Raw genomic sequence first — 18,946 nt, forward strand, 5'->3', positions numbered from 1 at the left:
AGTGCTCACACAGATCACAGTGGTCTGACCCGTAGGCCAGGAAGCCACATGTTTGGGACTCTTTAAGGAGACACGTAAGTGGCTAACAGAGGCTTTGAAGGCTGGGCGCCAGGGCAGCCAAAAGGACTTATAGGGGCCTGGGCCGGCCAGAGATGGGAGGCGGGCCCTGCAGCCGGCTTCCCAGGGAATGTGGGTCCAGGCTTCAGGTGGGGTGTCTGGGAAGGTTCTAGGGGCTGAGGTTGGGGACTCTGTTGGGTGGGAGAGCTGAGGAGGGTATTTTGGGTCCAGTGCAAGGGTTCAGCCAGATCAGGGTGAGGGGCAGTGGGAAGAAGGGCAGATTGACAAGGCAGCTGGGGTTCGCTGAGCCCCAGTGGGGCTCTGTGGGGTGCCAGGCCCTGGGGAGGGAGTGCAGGACGTGCATAATGATTAGGCTGCTTGCTGGCTTTGAGGAGCAGCGTGTGTCTGTGAGACAGACTGCAAGCTCGTATGTAGCAAATACGTGATCGCATGCCTTTAATTTAGCTGAGTCCCGGAGCCCAAGACAGTTGTGGCTGGGGCGGCTGTCGCTGGAGCTGGGGAATGGATCAGGGGGAGAAGGGAGGGAGAAGATGTGGGGTGAAAGGCTCATGGAGGAGGGATGGGGGATGCGCACAAGGGGTGCTAAGAGCTTACTCTTGGGATTACCCCGGTGGGAAGTCCCCAACCCAGTGCAAGGCTTAGGCCTGTGGAGCCCTCATCCCCACAGCACATGGGGGCCGCAGGCCTGGAATGGGGCACGTGGGGGCCCTTCCCCCCTCTCCAGGGATCTCTCTTCTACCCTCCCAGCGCATGAGCAGCCCCGCCTGCTGACCACCAGCGCACACCTGCCTGTCCCTACCCCCCCCACGGCTACACCATGTCTGGCTCCTACGACGAGGCCTCACTAGCTCCAGAGGAGACCACTGACAGCTTCTGGGAGGTGAGACAGCTCCTGTGGCGGTCCAGGCTCCCCTCACCTCCCCTCACAACCTCAGGCCTTGCTCCCTAGCCCCTTGGGTCCCTCCAAAGGCCTTGGTGTTCCGTGAGATGGGGGAAGATGACTGCTCCACGGCTGCCCCTGGAGAGATCCTGCAGAGTTTCTAGATGTGGGTGAGGCTCCTCCTCTCCGTCTGCTCTCAGACCCCTGCACCTCAGACCTCGGTTTTACCCTTTCACAGGGGCTCCCCGCCCCCGCCCCTGTGGTGTGCATTCCAGAAGCCCCACAGCAACAAAGAGGTGGCGACAAGCCTAGAAGCCAGCATTTCAGGAGCCTCCCAAACTCTTTGAGACCAAGAAATAAAATTTTTTTCAATTGGCTTCCAAAACCCAAAGCGAAAACTGCCAAACCTATATTAATAAGTGTTTAATGAGGTGTCTACAAAACATAATATTATGTCAAGAAGCTGCAGCTCAGCTCAACACTTACATGACTCTATAAATATGATACATTTAACTCACAAGAACAAAATGAATAATTCATTCTAGTCTGGGTCCAAATTATAAAAATCTTGCGCTTTGTGGCAGTGAGGAAGTTATGTGTCAAGTGGGGTGAGGGAGTGTATAGACCGTCGGGTGTGATGCAGGGCGCTGGGGCCCCCAAAATTGAGAGTTGGGGGAGCCCCCGGTGCGTTCCCGCAGGGCCGCGCGGCGCGGCGCGGCGCGGCGGGGAAGGGCTGGGGAAGATGGACGCGGCGGGCGTCCCCTGCAGGACGTGGCGTCCTGGCCGGCTTTGGGGGGGGGGGAGGCGGGGAGCCCGCGGGAGTCGTGCTCGCTCCTTGGCCGCCAGGTGGGGAACTACAAGCGGACGGTGAAGCGCATCGATGACGGCCACCGCCTGTGTAACGACCTGATGAACTGCGTGCAGGAGCGCGCCAAGATCGAGAAGGCGTACGCGCAGCAGCTCACCGACTGGGCCAAGCGCTGGCGCCAGCTCATCGAGAAAGGTGCCCCCATGCCCACCCCGGGCGCATCTCCCCGGCCCTCTCTGGCTGCCCCCAGTCTGGGGCCCGGGAGCGCCCCGCCGCCCGGATGCACCGCACCCTTCCAGCCAAGGGGCCTTTAAAGGCACCGTCCCCACCCCCGCGCTCTGACCCTCCCACACCCAGCCAGGTCTCCCTGTCCCTGTTCAACTCGACTTTGTACAATTTTAGGTTGGATTAAAAAGACAAAACAAACCCAGACAAACCTTTTATTCCATATAATTTTAATTTAGAGAAAAGTTGCAAGAATCCTGGCGACAACTACACAATCTTCAACCAGATTCACCAGGGAACCTGTTTTCCCACATTGTTTTCCCAGTCCCTCTTTCTTCGATGCCAGTGTTTTTCTGAACCATTTAAGTGGGAGACCTGCCACTTTACCCTAAATCCTTCACGTAGCTCCCAAGAATAAGAACATTTGTTTACATAACCATAGTTCAGCGATCAAACTCGGGACATTTAATATGACCCATATGCAAACTTTATTATAGCAATTGTGCTGGTCCAGAAGGCAATCCAGAATCCAGACCATTTAGTGGTCTTGGCTCTCGATTCTTTGATCTGGAACACTTCAGGTTGGGGTTTCCGTGTAATTGTTAAATTTTTTTTTCTTCCGCGAGACCCGAACTCCCAGGGCAGGGGCTGAGCCTGGTACTCCCCCACATAGTGCCTGGCACAGAGCTGATCCCCAATATACAGACCAACAAACGACTGTGGAATGTCTGGTCCCAGTGGCCTCCTGGCATCTGTCACCAGCTGCTTCCTCAGTTTTATGCTCAGTCAACATTCCTGAAGCACTTACTGTGTGCTTGGTGCTGTACTGGGCTTGTGAGGACTTGCGGGGCCCAGGCTGCCCCCCATGGGGCTCACCAGCTGACAGGAGAGCTAGGGAGTGTTCACAGAGGCGGATGCTGTACGAAGAATTCAGTGAGGGCTGCATGCTGCGGGGTGTGAGAGCAGAGCAGTCAGGGAAGGCTTCCTGGAGGAGGTATGTGGGCCCTGAAGGACAGATAAAACTGTAAAGAGAGCTGGGGAGGGCATTTCTGCGGACATGACAAGTACAGGGAAAGCCTGGGAGAAAGGAAGCATGGGGGAGGCCCCTGGGCAGTGGGTGATGAGGGCCTCATCACCCCATGACCATTTCCTCAGGGCCACAGTATGGCAGCCTGGAGCGAGCCTGGGGGGCCATCATGACGGAGGCGGACAAGGTGAGCGAATTGCACCAGGAAGTGAAGAACAACCTGCTGAACGAGGACCTGGAGAAGGTCAAGAACTGGCAGAAGGACGCCTATCACAAGCAGATCATGGGCGGCTTCAAGGAAACCAAGGAGGCTGAAGACGGCTTCCGCAAGGCCCAGAAACCCTGGGCCAAGAAGATGAAGGAGGTGCCCAGGGGGTGGCCGCTGCCGATGGGGCGAGGGTGGGCAGCTGAGCTCGGCGGACTGGGGGCAGTCTGATCAGAGGGGGCGAGCCGACAGAGGGAGTGGGCAGGACATCCCCCGCTGGGGTTGTGCCTGTGGGGGCGCAGCACTGCCTTGCTGGCTGAAATAGCCACATGGGGCAGGCACAGCAGGACCTGACGGGAGGGTGCCCGTGGAGGCAGCAGGCAGCGCCACGCAGGGAAACATCCACAGATGGGTGGGCACGGCTCCCAGATACCTGGAGCCGGGTCCTACATCCCTTCTGCCTCTTCTAATCTGTGCTCCCAGCCCCCGGCAGGTGGGAGGGCTTGACGAGGGCCCGAGTCTGTTCCCGCGCCTAAGTGGGAGCTCTCCCTCCTGTTCCCTCCGCCCCACAGCTAGAGGCAGCCAAGAAGGCCTACCATCTGGCCTGCAAGGAGGAGAAGCTGGCCATGACGCGGGAGATGAATAGCAAGACGGAGCAGTCGGTCACGCCCGAACAGCAGAAGAAGCTGCAGGACAAAGTGGACAAGTGCAAGCAGGACGTACAGAAGGTGCCCCAGGGCCTGGTGGCTGAGAGCCCCCTCGGAGTGGGTGGCAGCGGGGAGCTGCGGGCCTGGGTCTCACCCTTCCTTTGCTCCGTTGCCCGCAGACCCAGGAGAAGTATGAGAAGGTGCTGGATGACGTGGGCAAGACCACGCCCCAGTACATGGAGAGCATGGAGCAGGTGTTCGAGCAGTGCCAGCAGTTTGAGGAGAAGCGGCTGGTCTTCCTCAAGGAGGTGCTGCTGGACATCAAACGCCACCTCAACCTGGCCGAGAACAGCAGGTGGCTGGGCGTGGGGACGTGGTGGGTGTGGGCATGGATGGCTGAGGGTGGAAGTAGTGTGCAAGGCGCCCTGGGCCCTGTGGTATCAGGACAGGAAGGGTAAGAGCAACAGGGGCCGAGAAGGAAAAGGCTCCAAAGATAGTGGCTGCCTGGGTACCAGCCGAGGCAGACTAGGCATGAGAGAAACAGTGAATGTTGCTCTGGAAGGATGGGGTAGTGGCTAAGGCAGGGATAGGGAAGGGGATTACTCCTGGACCAGCCCACCTGATCCCTAGCTGGGGGGCCTACCAGCACCCTGGTCCCCTGAATGGGCTCCCTCTGGCCCTCAGCGAGGACAAGAAGGGGCCACGGTGCATCTCGCCCCCCCCACCCAATTCCCCATCTCCCCCGCACACAGCTATGTCCACGTGTACCGGGAGCTGGAGCAGGCCATCCGGGGGGGCGGACGCCCAGGATGACCTCCGGTGGTTCCGCAGCACCAGCGGCCCCGGCATGCCCATGAACTGGCCCCAGTTTGAGGTGAGGAGGTGTGGGGATGGGGAAGGGAAGTTCGGAAAAGCCTGGAAGGGACCTCAGGGGGCAGCCCCCTGCCTCACTGCTCCCCTGGTGCCCACTAGGAGTGGAACCCAGACCTTCCTCACACCGCCACCAAGAAAGAGAAGCAGCCCAAGAAGGCAGAGGGGGCGACGCTGACCAACGCCACTGGAGTGGTGGAGACCACATCCCAGTCTGGAGACCGTGGCAGGTGAGTGCCTCCTGCAGAGCTTCCTGGGGCCAGAGGGGCCCACATACCCAGGGAGATGAGTTTTACCTCAGGAGACAAGACATGGTCTAAATCACAGCAACCTCGGGTACCTACTCGGTGCCAGGCACCGTTGTAAACGTTTTCCATATATTAACTCATCGAAGCTTCCCGACACTCTGAGCAGTGTGTAAAGCGTCCCATTTTGCAGATGGAGAAACTGAAACCTGGAGAGATTAAGTGACTTGCCCAAGGGCACAAGACTAGTAAGTAAGCCTCAGAGCCAGGATGTGATGTCCAAGAGGTCAAGCTGCTTAACCACTAGGTGCCCTTCTCAGATGAGGGGTCAGATGTTCTCAGGGGTCCCTTTCAGCATCCCAACTCAAGGACTGGGTAATAATGCTAACTGTCCTGCCTCACATTTGTCCAGTGAGCTGTCAGTGAGGATCACTGGCTTGGAACCCCCTCTTACAGGACCCATCCCTGCACCAGCCTCGGTGGGATTTGGGGCCAGATGTCTGACTGGCAGGAGGGGGTTAGCGCGAGGGGGGAGGGGAGTGGCAGTTCACGCTGGGTCCTCTCCTTGCGTCTCAGCGTTAGCAGCTACGACAGGGGCCAGCCTTATGCCACCGAGTGGTCAGACGACGAGAGCGGGAACCCGTTCGGGGGCAGTGAGGCCAATGGGGGCTCCAACCCCTTCGAGGACGACGCCAAGGGGGTGCGTGTGCGGGCACTCTATGACTACGACGGCCAGGAGCAGGATGAGCTCAGCTTCAAGGCCGGTATGGTGGGCGGGAAGGAGCAGGGCCTAAGTGCAGGGGATGCCTTGATTTGCCGGGAAAGCGGCTGGGGGCGGGGCCTGGTGCGTGGGCGGGGCCAAACCTGGAGTGGGACGCGGGAATGGGGTGGGGGGCGGGGTCTGAGGCCAGGGGCTGCTCGCAGAAGGGATAAGACCGGGAAAAGGAAGCCAGGGGCTGGGCCTGGGCTTGGGGAGTAGGGGGCGGACAGGGCCACAGACCCAGATAAGGCGTTTGGCCCGGGGCAGCACGTGGGTGTCGGGGTGTGGCTGGGGCTGGTCTCCAGGGCAGGCGTTGGGGCAGTCCTGGGAGGGCCTTGGGATAGGCCCAGAATATTAGTATCGGAGAGCTGACTAGCATTGTGGGGAAGTGGGTAGCCCTCCCTGAGCCCGCGTCGACGCGCTCCTTTGTGTCCCCTTCCTAGGAGACGAGCTCACCAAGCTGGGCGAGGAGGACGAGCAGGGATGGTGCCGCGGGCGGCTGGACAGTGGGCAGCTGGGTCTCTATCCCGCCAACTACGTGGAGGCCATCTAGCTGCCCTCCTCCCCTCCACGCCACCCCTCACTCCTCGTCCACTGCCTCCTCTTCCTACTCTTTCTCGTCCCTCTTCCCTCGCCATAGAGTTCCAGACATATTTTCCGATCAAGCTTTTATTTTTTTAAAAGTCAAAACAGAACAAAACAAAAAATACAGAGACAGAAGCATTTGCAGGGTCGCCTGGAGGCCAGGGTGGTGGGACTCGGGGTGATGGCCCCAGGGTAGGTGAGGGTCTTAGTATTTAGCCCAAAAGAGACATTACAACATTTGCTCTTCAGATCCCACCAAAGAGTTTCCCGAACCCTGAGGGTCGTCTCCTGGACCCTTCTCTCCTGCCTCACTCCCGACAGAATATGCTTCCCACCCCTTCCCCCCAAACCCAGGCTGCCAGCCTCTGTCCCCCTCCTCTTCTCTGGGCCTGGTTTTCTGACCTCTTTCTTCTGCCCCACCATGCTCCCCTCCCTCCACCACCCTGCTGTCAAAGCTTCCCCTCCAGACCCCAGAGAAGGTGCGGGGCCTCCTAGTTTTAGTGTTCCGTTTTGCCCTGAGGAGTACCCTTCTTCTCCTGGTCTCACTCCTAAGGACTGGTGGGGCTGGAGGAGGAACGGTCTCTCTCTTTTCCCATAGACTTTTCCCGGGATCCCTAGACTCCCCCAGACATAATAAGGAGAGAGCTGGAGTTGATGACAGTGTCACCGGTGTGTAGGAGGGTGAGTGAAGGGGGCAGGCCCTCAGTCCTCCCAACGCCAGCTCAGCTGAGGGACCAAGACCCTGCTGGGGCCCTTTTTTCCAGCTGTTAGCAATTTGGGGCCAGGCTCTTAGAGACATACCCTGTGGTCACTTGCAGAAACCCTGCCCCCCTCTCCTAAGTCCTCAGGCAGGGGGAGAGGCCTCAAAGCCCAGGGCAAAGCCAGCAACAGTAGCAACCTCCTCCTATTTCCTGGGGAGGAGGGCACCTTGCCTGCCCGCCTTCCCTCCATGGGCATCTAAAACCACAGACTCACCAGGTTCAGCCAGCCTCCAGGAGACAGCCTTGTGGTCTCCCATCCCTCTTTCCCCTTCTCTGGCCTTCCCGAGAAGACAGGGCAAGGCCCAAAGGAGTCTCCAACCTGGGACCATCAGAAACCCTGTAGCGCCCCTGGGAAAGACTTGGCTTTGGCAGGAGGGAGGCACCGAGGCTCTGCGGAGCAGGACAGTCCCATGTCTTTCCTCCTTGTCCCTTCCTCCCCACCCAGCTCTTGCCCCTGGAGCAGCTTTCCCCCTGGCTGACAGCCCTTCCGTATCTCTAGGCCTGGGTCTCAGTTAAAGGATTTTTCGGGGGAGGGTTGGGAGGGGGGAGGGGGCCAACGGCCTGCCCAGAGCCAGGGTGTTTCTTGGGGTGGGAGAAGGAAAGCACTGCTGGGTTACCGAGTCGTAGTACCTCGTTCCAACTTCTTCCACATATGTGAGCCCCGGGAGGTTTGGGAAGAAGACCAGGGCAGGACAAAAGCTCAAGGGGGTGAGGGGAGGGTTGGCTGGAAAGAGGAGTCTTTCAGGAACCTCTGGGGTGAGGCCCTGGGACTTCTTGTAGCTCAAAGAGAGCTTCTGGGCCTCAGGACTGCAGACACCCTACTTACCCCCTTCCTCAGCACCTGGCCCCCGGACCTCCAGGTAAAGACAGTGTGATACCCCAGCCCTTCTGGCCCCCCTCAGTCCTCTTTTGCTCCCTGCTTCTTCCCCCAACGCTCCACTGATGGTCTCCAGGCCCTGACCTCATTCATGTGTGCACAGAGGATCCTGGCAGACTCTGGTGGGGGGGGGGGGTGCCTGAGCTGGCCAGGCCTCAGTCAGGGGGCCAGGGGAGTTTGAGGGTGAGGACGATGGCACCCCCAGGGACAGGCAGACCGCGGCCCCCACCCCGGACCCTCATTTCCTGTCACTGTCTGCTCTCTGGGCATCTGCTGCCGCCTGAGATCTGCCCTAGGCCTCTCAGAGCCCAAAGCAAGATTTCGGAAGCTCTCTGCCCTCCCAACTCTAGACCAAAAGCCTCTGCAGCTTCTCCTCCAGGTGGGAGTTGAGGTTGGGGGCCTTTGACCTTCACCATGTACGTACCCTTGGAAGGCAGGAAGCTGGTACAGCCACACCTTGGGGCCTGGGTTCCCTCTCTCCATGCCAGTGGCTTTCTAGCACCTGGGGAGGGTCTGTGGCCCTAGTTGGACCCCAGGTCTGCCCCCTCAGTGCTCCAGCTGCCCACTCCGGGGCAGGGACTTGAAATCCCATTTTTTCTGAGCAACCACCTCCATGGCCCAGTTTGGGACCACTGTCTCTCGGTCCCCAGGCTCCTCAGGACCCCGGAGTGGGATGGTCTCCCACCCAGCGGTCCCCCCCAGCCCCAAGCTCTAGGGGCTCAGCCCCACCTGTCAGTGCTGGTGTCCGGGTACTCACCACCACGTGGGAGGGCCGCGCCCCTCTCTGTGCCCGCCACCTCTCGTAGCCGCCTCCTTGCACCCTCAATGCTGCACGGGCCCGCTCCTTGGGGCTTGGCGACTCGTGTGTTCGGTTCCCAGTTAACCACCGTTCTGCGGCCTGGCTCTGCCAGGGGCCGGGGCTGCCTGCCGCCTGCCACCTGCTGCCCTAGGCTCCCTGACTCCATTAGTCCGACACTTGTGACCCTCAGAGAAGTGCTGTGGTCTCAGCAATGCACATGTTTTGTACATGATCGTGTAATTTAAAGGTCTATAAATACAAATATATCTCTCTCAGTTGTGATTGTATGACTGTGGATAAAATCCAGAACTGTGTCAACCTGGCTGGACGTGGTCCTCTTGAGTCTTGTGTGTCTTCCGAACTCTCTAGAGCTATCTGTGGTGGGGAGGTCTGTCAGGGAGGTGGCGCCCAGCATGACCGGCTGACCGCCAATGCGCTGAAGGACCGAGGGCTGGGCCTTTAACCTTCCAGGACCCTGAGCCCTGTCTGCGCAGGGTGGGTGACGGATGGTCTCTGAGACTCCTGAGGCCATGGCCCCAGGGTTCTGTGTGCGTGAGGGATGAGCACTGACCAAGAGCGCTGGGGGCATTCGGGGTCCCAAACTCAGAGTTCAAGGGTGAACCCCCAAATAGGTTTTAATTTTTCTTTTTAAAAAAGATTTTATTTATTTATTTATTTATTTATTGGAGAGACAGCGGTGGGGGAGGGAGAGGGAGCAAATAGAGAGGGAGGGGGAGAAGCAGACTCCCCGCTGAGTGCAGAACCCCACATGGGTGTCGATCCCCGACCCTGAGAGTCAGGTTGCCTTATTTGTGCAGGGGCCCTGCAGGCCTGTCGGGGAATACCTGGGCTGATGGGGTTCTGATGGGCAGGTGTGCAGGGGAAGAGGCGGGATCGGGAGTTTGCTGTCGGCACACGAGGTGTCCGTGGATGGGTGTGCACTGGCCAAGGAGTTGTGTGCCTCTTGGCGAAGCTACAACAGCAAGGAGGGTGCCTCACCCCCCCCCAGACGCCCCTTTCTGGAGGAGCTCCGGCTCCCCACTCCTAGCCATGAGTTCCCTTTCCTCTCCTCCCTCCCAGCCCCAGCCTGAGAGCCCAGGCTGCTCCAGGCCCAGGTCCAGCTGGGGGCACGCCAGCAGGTGGCTCCGGGGACTCCGCTTGGGGGCAGGGCAGGAAGACTGGAGACAAAACCAGTTCAGCAGAGCTGAGCTGAGTGCTGGCCAGGGTCCCAGTGGGCCCCCTCCCTGGGAGGAGGCAGACAGCCGGGGACCCAGAGAGGCACAGGCCTGGGGCAGGGCCCCCTAGTCCTGTCCCAGTCCCAACTGACAGATGCCAAGCTGTTGTTTGCTCACTGCCAGGAGTAAACTTTCTTCTGGAGACAATAAAATTGCTGGGGGCAGAAGGCAGCAATATGGGGCAGCATTTAACCCTCAGTGGCCTGGGCAGCACTGGCTGGCTCCCAGTCCCGTCTCTTGGGAGCCTGGCATCAGAAGTGGAGGGTTATGGGGGCAAAAAGTGCTGACCAGTCACAGAGCAAGAAGCGTGGAGGGGCAGAGAGAGCACTGTCCTGTGGGTTCAGTGTTTGGTTCTGCCGCCGATCGGCTGTGTGACTCTGAGTAAGTCACTTCACGGCTCTGAGCCTGTTTCATCATCTGCAGAACAGCAGGGTAGCCCCCAGCTCACAGTTTTGTTGGGAAGGTTAATGACAGAAAACCAGTGCAAGCACCAAGTATGTATTCAGTACTCAGGACACGTGAGCTGGCTGAACAAATGTGAGGAGGCTGAGACATGCTGCCTCCCGGAGAGTGGGTGGGAGGTCCCCATCTACCCCAGTGCGCAGGACTCTGACCCCCACCGCTCCCCATCTGTGTGGGGTGCTTCACAGGGGGCATCGCAGAGGTCCATGACTCCCGCCAAGAGAGGGACACCGCAAACAAGCCAACCTCTCTTCCATCCTGTTTGCTGCTGCAGAGCCAGGGTCCCACGGCAGGGGCTGAAGAGCCCACCCTCCCTGCACCCCTGCTGTCCCGTCTCAGAGCCCCCGGGGTTGGCCAAGCAGAGACAGAGGCTCAGGGTCCCCTTGCAAGTCCCCTCCAGCTCCAGTCCTGCTCCACCCTTTGGGCCCCCACCTGGGAGGGGAGGAGATGAGGGCCATTGATGGCTCACTGCCTCTCTCCCACAGCTTCTACCAATCAACGATCCCTTTCCTTGTAGGCTCAGCTCAATGCCTCCTCCCCCAGGAAGCCTCCTTTGACCACCCCAAGGGCACTGTGACCACAATGACTCTGAGCATTGGTGGCCTCGGGGCTGTGCCACTCACTTGCTGCACAGACACTGCCGTATTGGTTCTCTAGTATCTTTATTACCCATTTCCAGGAGCACCCCTGGCTTCCCAATGCAGAAGGCAGACGTGTCCTAGCACCACGCCGAGCATGGTGCAGAATGGGTGGCAGGGAGCACTGGACTACGAGTGGCCTTGGCTAAGTCATTAGCCATTTGGCTGGCTCCTCTCTGGAAATCCAAGGGTCAGAGCCTTCCCCGGGGAGCCGTGAATACTGAGGATGGCTTGGATCCTTCTTCCATCCTCCAGAGGACCGGGCATGTGAGCAGTCAGACCCGATGAGGAAGCACCGCCACCCTGGGGTCCCTTGGGCTCCAGAGAGCTCCCTTAGACCCCTGGGAGCTGTGGGCTGCTGCCTCCCTGACCTTGGACTCCAGTGCCAGCAGACTGCCCTCTCCCGCAGCTCTGGCAGAGGCAGGGGCGGGCAGGAGGGAGGGCTAGTGAGGGCAAGTTTCAGGCCTAAGGCCTGGCCTGCCTAAGGCCTGGCCTGGCCTGCAGCCCTCAGATGGGGTGCACAAACTGGTAGACGAGGCGCTGGGAGATGTCCGGCTTCCGGATGATGCCTTTCTTGTAATACTGGCGGATGGAGCGGCTCAGCTTGTCGTAGTTCATGGCAGGCCGATTCTTGCGGATGCCCCACAGCCGGGCCACCTGGGCGGAGTCCTCGATTTTGAAGATGCCTGAGGGGGTGGGGGCATGGCAGGAGGGCAAAAGATCGAAACCAACAGGTCAGACTCAGAAAGCCAAGGGGGCCAGTGTTGACTGGGAGCAAGGGCCAGACTGGGGGGCGGGGGGCGGGGGGCGGTGGGAGCATAAGACCTCTTCCCAAGGTTGCGGTGAGGGTCAAAGACATCTGTGCAGAGTGGGTCACGGGGTCCAATAAAGTGGGAAATGCTACCTGGAGTCCCCCACCTACTGAGTGCAGGGTGAGCCTGCGTCCGTTGTTGGGTTATCTGGGGCCCTGAGGGCCTGGCCCCTGCCAGCCTCTGCTCCAGCTGTGGGGTTGGTACACCTGATCCAAAAGCCCTGCAGGGCTCTGTGTTGTGCCCACGCCTCATCTGTCAAGGTCATCCACACCCCCACCACTGCCCCCACGCTGGCCGCCTTCCCCAGCAGTTCCCAAGCCTGAAAGACCTCTTTGCCAGCCTCAGACACTTAAGCTAGCACTGCCCTTTCTGGTAGGATCCATTCAGAGGATTTGGAGCCGGGCTGACCTGGGTTTGAAGCCTGGCTCTGCCATATTCTACCATTAGAAGCTGTCCCCTTAGGGCACCTGGATGGCTCAGTAGGTTAAAGCCTCTGCCTTCGGCTCAGGTCATGATCCCAGGGTGCTGGGATCAAGCCCCACATCGGGATCTCTGCTTAGCAGGGAGCCTGCTTCCTCCTCTCTTTCTGCCTGCTTCTCTGCCTACTTGTGATCTCTGTCTGTCAGATAAATAAATAAAATCTTAAAAAAAAAAAAAAAAGAAGCTGTCCCCTTTCTCCAGTTGGTGGAGGGGGCTGTAGTGACTACCATTTTTGAGTGGTGACAGAAAGAGCTTACAGTGGAGCGTGAAGGAGCTGCCCCTTGAGAGGAACTATTACATGGTTTACACCTCAGGTCTCCTGGGAAAAACCCAGGTCAGCATACCCCCTCCAGGAAGCCTTCCCAGATCACCCCACCCTCCCTTGATCTCCTTCCCCTGGAAGTCTATCATGGTCTATCCCTGAAGACCGGCTCACATTAGGTTTCAAATATACACAAGGGTTACAGCCTCTTGTGTAGGAACTTCTCTCTACCCCCCTCTAGCCCCGTTCATCCTTCCCACTCAGCCCAAGTCACTGCCCCCGTGAAGTCCTCCTGGACCAAGGCACAGCTGCCCCCACCACCCTGTCACAGCCCTGCCATGCTCTATAGGCCAGCTCCTTTCACGGCTAGCTTTCCCACAACACTGCAGGTCCCTCAAGGATGGGGTGCAGCCAAATCCTCCCTAGACCATGAGGACACTAATTCTCCATAAATGTTGCCCAGGCGAGTGTGCACAGAGGAAGTAGTCAATGAGTGGTTGTTGGATGAATGGACCCAGTCCATTTTCCAGATAAGAAGACTGAGGTCCCAGTACCCCTAGCTACAGATGACAGGATGGGGACTAAAACCCAGATTTCTTGACTCTGAGTGTTTTCCAACACTCTCTCTCTCTCTCTCTCTCTCTCTCACACACACACACACACACACACACACACACACACACATCTAGTCCTGTCCAATGAGGTAATATGTGGCCTTGAGCACTTGAAATCTGGCAAATCTGATTGAGATAGACTGTAAGGATAAAATACACATGAGAGTTTGAAGACTTAGAATATCTCATTAATAATTTTATATTGATTATATGTTGAAATTTTAATAATTTATAATAGAAGATTAAATAAAAGTAGTATTAAAATTAAATTCACCTATTAAAAAAGGTTTATAATGGGATTATGGGGAAGTCTAATACGGCCTATGCGGCTCGCATGGGGTTTCTCGCTGGACCCCAGCGGTCTCCCCGGTGAAGCTAACAATGTGCTGCAGGCAAAGACTGTGTCCAAGTCCCAGCCTTAGTATGTCCTGGGCACCGTGAGGAGCCGGTGTCCTAAACAAGACAGGGCGCGGCCAGGAGACGGTTCGGATGCGAACGCACACAGCCCCCCGGGCCAGGCCCGTATGGCCCCGTGTCCGGAGTTCAGGGCCACGGTGGGGGCCATGCAGCCTCTCTGCCCAATCCCCAGCCCTCCCCTGTGTCTGGCGCCAGGAGGCCAGCAGCGCCCGCCCCCATCCCCGGTCCCCGCCCAGGCCCCGACTCACCCTTCTCCTTGTTGAGCCACCGGATGAAACGGCCGTAGCTGTGAGGCTTGAGCAGCAGCTCCTTGAGGAACTGCCACAGGTGGATGGGCTGCCCGGAGCAGGAGGAGTCCACCTCACTGTCGGTCCAGCTGTCCTCGCTGGCGGAGGCTGGGCAGCCGGGTAGGGTGACGGTGAGCGGCGGGGGAGGCCGCCTGCTTCAGGGGCAGCCATCCCTCAAGCCCCGCCCCCAGACCCCGGGCCCCCTCCCCCTCTACCCTGCGGGCCCTGGCTCACCACAGTAGTGGATGGTCCCGGGAGAAGTCCTCTCTTTCATCCAAGCCGCTGCAGGGCAGGGAGAGAAGGCTGGAGACCCAGGGCCGACTCCAAGGGTGGAGGAGGGGGCTTGGGTGGGACTGTGGGGCCATAGCAACCACCCCCTGTGGCCAAGCAAACGGGGCGTGGAGGCAGTGGGCTCCTGCCCCCCTCACCGTCTGGCTCTTGCCTGGCTAGGACTGCTGGTACACTTGCCTGCCCCTGGGCTGGGGTGGGACACTGGTCTCCACTGGTCATATGGGTGGGTCCCATGCCCAAGGGCAGGGGCCTTGACTCTCAGCAAGCACTGTCTCTTCCAAAGCTCATAGCTCTGTCCAGGACATCCAGTGGGATGAGAGACGATTTAAACATTAAGGGGATGGCACCCAGCCTTTAGAAATAGGGCGGATGTAGAGATGCTGATGCGGGAACAAGATCCAAGATACACAGAGCGCAGAACAGTGCGATTCTTTGGAGCTATTTATGTTAACAAAGGGGTGAAAACCTCACGTGTGTGTTTGCTCGCAGTGTGCATAGACTCTCCCCAGCAAGGTGCCCAGGAAACAGGTAACTGTGTTTGCCTCTGGGGAGGGGGACTGGGGGGTCGGGAGTGAGCGGGAAAATTACTTTTCATGGTATTATTTTTCACTATTGTCTTTTTAAAGATTTTATTTATTTATTTATTTGGCAAAGAGAGAGGGAGACAGCACGAGCAGGGGGAGTGGTAGACAGAGCAAGAGGGAGAAGCAGGCTCTCTTCCGAGCAGGGAGCCCGATGCAGGGCTCAATCCCAGGACTCTGGGATCATGACCTGAGCCAAAGGCAGACGCTTAACTGATTGAGCCACCCAGGTGCCCCTCACTATGGTCTTTTTTTTTTTTTTTTAAGATTTTATTTATTTATTTGACAGAGAGCACAAGTCGGCAGAGAGGCAGGCAGAGAGAAACGAGGAAGCAGGCTTCCTGCTGAGCAGAGAGCCCGATGCAGGGCTCAATCCCAGAATCCTGGGATCATGACCTGAGCCGAAGGCAGAGGCTTTAACCCACTGAGCCACCCAGGCGCCCCACTATGGTCTTTTTAGAAATCATGCACATGTATTACCTCACTACTTGTTTAATGAGAAACAGCACAAAATAAACAAATGAACTTTAAAAAAAAAAGGACAAAGAGGGACCTCATAGTACCCACGGTCCCCATCAACTATGCCATCCGTGTTCCCAGAATGAAACTCCTGCCTTCTAACTTCCCCCATGCCCTGCCCTAAGTTCTGTGGGCTTGAGCGGGGCTGGGAGCGGGTCGAGGCTGGAGAGTTCGTCCAGGATCCCTGGAGGCAGTTGCCAGGGGGACTGAGATTTAGAACAGAGCCCAGACTGGGAGCAAGCAGCTGCTGCCCCAGCAGCCAATAAGCCTGCCTAGTGTCCTGGACCGACCGCCCCCACCCCCAGTCCCCCCTACTCCATGTCCCGGACCTGGAGCTTGGGAGGTGCTGCTCTCCCAGGCCATGTCCCACCTGATTTCCAGATGTCCAGGTGGGCGTGGAGCACGTCACCACCCAGAGGAGAGCGCTGGCGGAACTGCTCCTCCGACATGGCACACAGCTCCTTGCCCCCCAGCTCCTGGAAGGCCTTGCCCACGGGCGGCAGCCGGTACTGGTGCTCCGTCCACAGGAGCCACTTCTGCACGTTGCCAGGGCTCCAGTCTACAGGGTCTGGGCAAGAGACACTCCCTCAGTTCCACGGGCAGGCGGAGGGCATCGCCTGCATCTCGTGGGGCGCCCCTGGGAACTGGAAGCAGCTTGGGGCCAGGACCAGAGGCTCCGGGGGTGAGAACAGGCCAGACCAGACAGGCCTGTGGAGGGGGCACCTGAGAAGAGAGGGGAGCGGGAGGGAGCAGCCAGGGCCCTAAAAACAAACTTGGCTCAGGGCAGGGTAGCCTGGGGCCTCTGCACCCCCCACCTCACCAGGACCTCAAGTCTTCCTGACCCCTCCAGGCCCTCCAAGGGGCCTTTCAGGAAGCCCCAGTCCTGGAGGGGAGAGTGACATTAGTGACATTAAACCAGACACCTGAGTTTATCTCCCAGCTGCCTCTTGCCTTCCCCAAACCCTTCAAGGAACCAGAAAAACAAACAAACAAACAGCTAGAGAGTAGTCCTACAACCCCAAACTGTGCTGCGTTTTACAGATGAGGAAACTGAGGCACAGAGAGTACTAGCCCCTTGTCCAACACCCAGCAAGGGGCTGGGTACATAGTAGCTGCTCAGTGCGTCTGCACTGAATGAATAAATGGCAGGGCATCAAGCCACCGGGGGTAGCTATAGGCCTCAGAGGCAAAGAAGAGAATCACTGGTTAGGTCCTGGACGTCCCCCTGGGGAGCTGCTCTGGGCTGAGCCCTGCAGGACACATGGCGGGGGGCCGGGCTGCTAGGCATGGTCCCAATGGGGCCTCCAAGTGCACACTCTGGTCTAAGCTGGTGCCCCAGCTAGGTGACCTGCAGGCTGGGCTACCCCCACTTAATAAACTCATTTTCCTTCCCAGGGTCAAAGCAATTTGTTTCTGTCCCCATTGTTCAGAGGGCAGGCCCCTCCTCAGCCCAGTGTGGGAAAGGAGGCACCATGGGAACACCTCGAGCAGTGGGGACTGGCAGGAGCATTGGGTAACTGGAAGACGATGGGGGTAGGGCAAGAGCTGCCTGGGGCAGGGAGCGGGGGCACACCAGCTGAGATGGTCTGGGGGGACGCGTGTGGGTCCAGGATGACTCTGAGGAGGAAAGGCTGGACCTGAGGGATGCCTGAAAGCAGCTGAGACCTCGATGCTCAAAGGCCGGGACCTAGCACCCAAGGAGATGGGTCAGGTCTGCCCAAAGCTGGAGGGACAGTGCAGGAACAGGAGGCTGGAGGCCCACAGCATCAGTGCCATAACCACACTTCCCAGCCTGCGACAGGTACACAGGTGCCTGTGTTCCTAGTGCCCCTTCCTCATCAGAGCCCTCATGACGACCGGACCAGGCACACACTTATCTCCGTATCTCTGATCCGTTTCCCTCGCTGTAATGTCAGCTTCCTGAAGAAGGGGGCCCTTGTGCGGTGTTCACCACCTAATCCACCCCCCCTCACCGTGCTAGAACAGGGCCTGGCATGTTAAGAAACTACTGTTTATCGAGCATCTACTATGTGCAAGGTGCCATCCTAGGACCTGGGTATGTAGCCACGAACACAGCAAAGGAAAATCCCTGCCCTTAGGGTGTGTACATTCCAGCGGGGGAGACAGACAGCAAATACGGTCAATCAATAAAATACGCAGGGTATCAGTACATGCAACGGGAGAGAGAAAGCAGGGAGGAGGAATCAGGTGGTGTATGGACAGTAAATTCAATAGAAGCATCAGGAAAAGCCTCCTCAAAACAGTGCCATTGAGTCTAGATCTGAAGGAGGCAAGGGGTGAGCCAAGTAAATATTTGGGGGAAGAGCGTTTTAGACTGAGAGACCAGAAGATGCAAAGGTCCTGAGGTATGAGTGTCATGGGAGCAGTGAAGAGCCGGTGTGGCTGGAGCCGAGTAAATGAGGAGAACATGGAGAGGAGTTCAGCAGGAGGTGGTGGGCTGGATGGTGTAGAGCTCTGGTGCACTGCCCCCGGTAGTCGGGGCACAGAGAGGGTCAGAACCTCCCCCAGGCACCCAGCTGCTATAGGCTATGGGCCACCCGTAGGTACAGAATCACCAGCACCACTGGGGCTGCTGAGGCTGGGCGGGGGGAGGTGGTGGTGGCCACAGCGCCGCAGACAGTACCCTTGCCAACCCCCCCAACCTCGCGACCTCCACCCAGCTTGTGCCCAACCTCCCGGAGGCGGTCCCGAGGGAGGCCTCACCAGCAGCAATGTTGAGCAGCTTGCAGGCGGTCTCGATGTCCTTGAGCACCTCGCCCACCACCATGGACTGCACCTGCTCCAGGGAGTGCTCCTCCAGCGTCAGCCCCCCCGGTGCCAAGTCCAGGCTCCCTCCGGAGGCTTGGCTGTCGATGACTGGGCACTGCTCAGGCTCCTCGGGCGGCTCCTCCCGTGCACTGGCCCCGGGACCCTTGGCGGCCCAGCCGCTGTCCTCAGAGTACAGCATGTCGAAGTAGGAGAGGTAGAAGGCGGACAGGCCCTGCTCAGGCGTGGCCGGCGGGCTGGGGCTCCAGTCCCGTCTCTCGGGCCCCGCCACCCCTGCGGCCTCCTTTTCCAGGCCTGTCCGCAGCACAGTGTCGGGGGGCAGCAGGAGGCGGCTGGGGGACACGCTGCTCAGGCCGGGACTGGCGCTGCCCATGCCGCTGTCGCTTGGGCCAGTGGCTGTGTCTGCGGAAAGAAGAGAGGATGGGGAATCAGGTTCTGGCTGCTTCCCCATCGCCCCTGGGGGCCACTAAGCTGGTTACGGGGATGAGGGGCTCAGTGGGCAGTGGCTGGGCCTGGGAGAGAGCTGGGGCTTCCGGGTCATTGGGCAGTTAGGACAGGGCTGGGCAGATAGGCTTCTGGCTGAGAAAGACAGTGAGGTATAAACGGACAGCTCCCTCACTCCCCAAGGAAGCCAGAGTGGCTGAAAGCAGCAAATCTTTACCCACGTGGCACGCTTAAAACAACCTTCTGAGGTTCTTGACCTCACTGAAGCCTCACCATGGAAGGCATGATTAGCCCCATTTGGTAGGTGAGCAAACTGAGGCCTGGACAAGGAGTCTTTAATGTCTGGGCCT

The 18,946-nt window shown here is 58.7% G+C and overlaps 2 protein-coding genes across 3 annotated transcripts; one reads left to right on the top strand and one right to left on the bottom strand.

Annotated features, from left to right (window-relative positions):
- Positions 1-820: 820 nt before the first annotated feature.
- Positions 821-9,037, top strand: LOC111152384 (protein kinase C and casein kinase substrate in neurons 1). The gene is given in 10 exon segments (XM_022510911.1): positions 821-958; positions 1,805-1,961; positions 3,147-3,382; positions 3,796-3,951; positions 4,050-4,225; positions 4,623-4,662; positions 4,664-4,744; positions 4,843-4,970; positions 5,562-5,749; positions 6,189-9,037. Coding segments are annotated over 10 exon segments (1,335 nt in total). The 5' UTR covers positions 821-895; the 3' UTR covers positions 6,299-9,037.
- Positions 9,038-11,609: 2,572 nt separating this feature from the next.
- On the bottom strand, positions 11,610-18,525 carry LOC111152508 (SAM pointed domain containing ETS transcription factor). 2 transcript variants are annotated; one of them, XM_022510984.1, is made up of 5 exons: positions 18,090-18,525; positions 15,736-15,933; positions 14,209-14,256; positions 13,936-14,082; positions 11,610-11,788 (listed from the first exon to the last, which is right to left on the bottom strand). In XM_022510984.1, the coding sequence occupies exons 1-5, from the start codon at positions 18,523-18,525 to the stop codon at positions 11,610-11,612; spliced, it is 1,008 nt and encodes a 335-aa protein (XP_022366692.1). The 2 variants fall into 2 exon arrangements, with proteins under 2 accessions (XP_022366692.1, XP_022366693.1); XM_022510985.1 differs by lacking the exon at positions 14,209-14,256.
- Positions 18,526-18,946: the final 421 nt, after the last annotated feature.

Source organism: Enhydra lutris, unplaced genomic scaffold (genome assembly GCF_002288905.1).
Source record: "Enhydra lutris kenyoni isolate GAN:26980312 unplaced genomic scaffold, ASM228890v2 scaffoldscaffold28, whole genome shotgun sequence".
Classification (NCBI taxonomy): domain Eukaryota; kingdom Metazoa; phylum Chordata; class Mammalia; order Carnivora; family Mustelidae; genus Enhydra; species Enhydra lutris.

Excerpts from the sequence above, each read along its gene's own strand:
- LOC111152508 (XM_022510984.1), bottom strand. The coding sequence starts at position 18,525 with ATGGGCAGCGCCAGTCCCGGCCTGAGCAGCGTGTCCCCCAGCCGCCTC. Across the intron at positions 14,257-15,735 it reads CCTGGACATCTGGAAATCAG|CGGCTTGGATGAAAGAGAGG; the intron begins GTGGGACATGGC and ends CCTGCCCTGCAG. Across the intron at positions 11,789-13,935 it reads GTGGCTCAACAAGGAGAAGG|GCATCTTCAAAATCGAGGAC; the intron begins GTGAGTCGGGGC and ends CCACCCCCTCAG.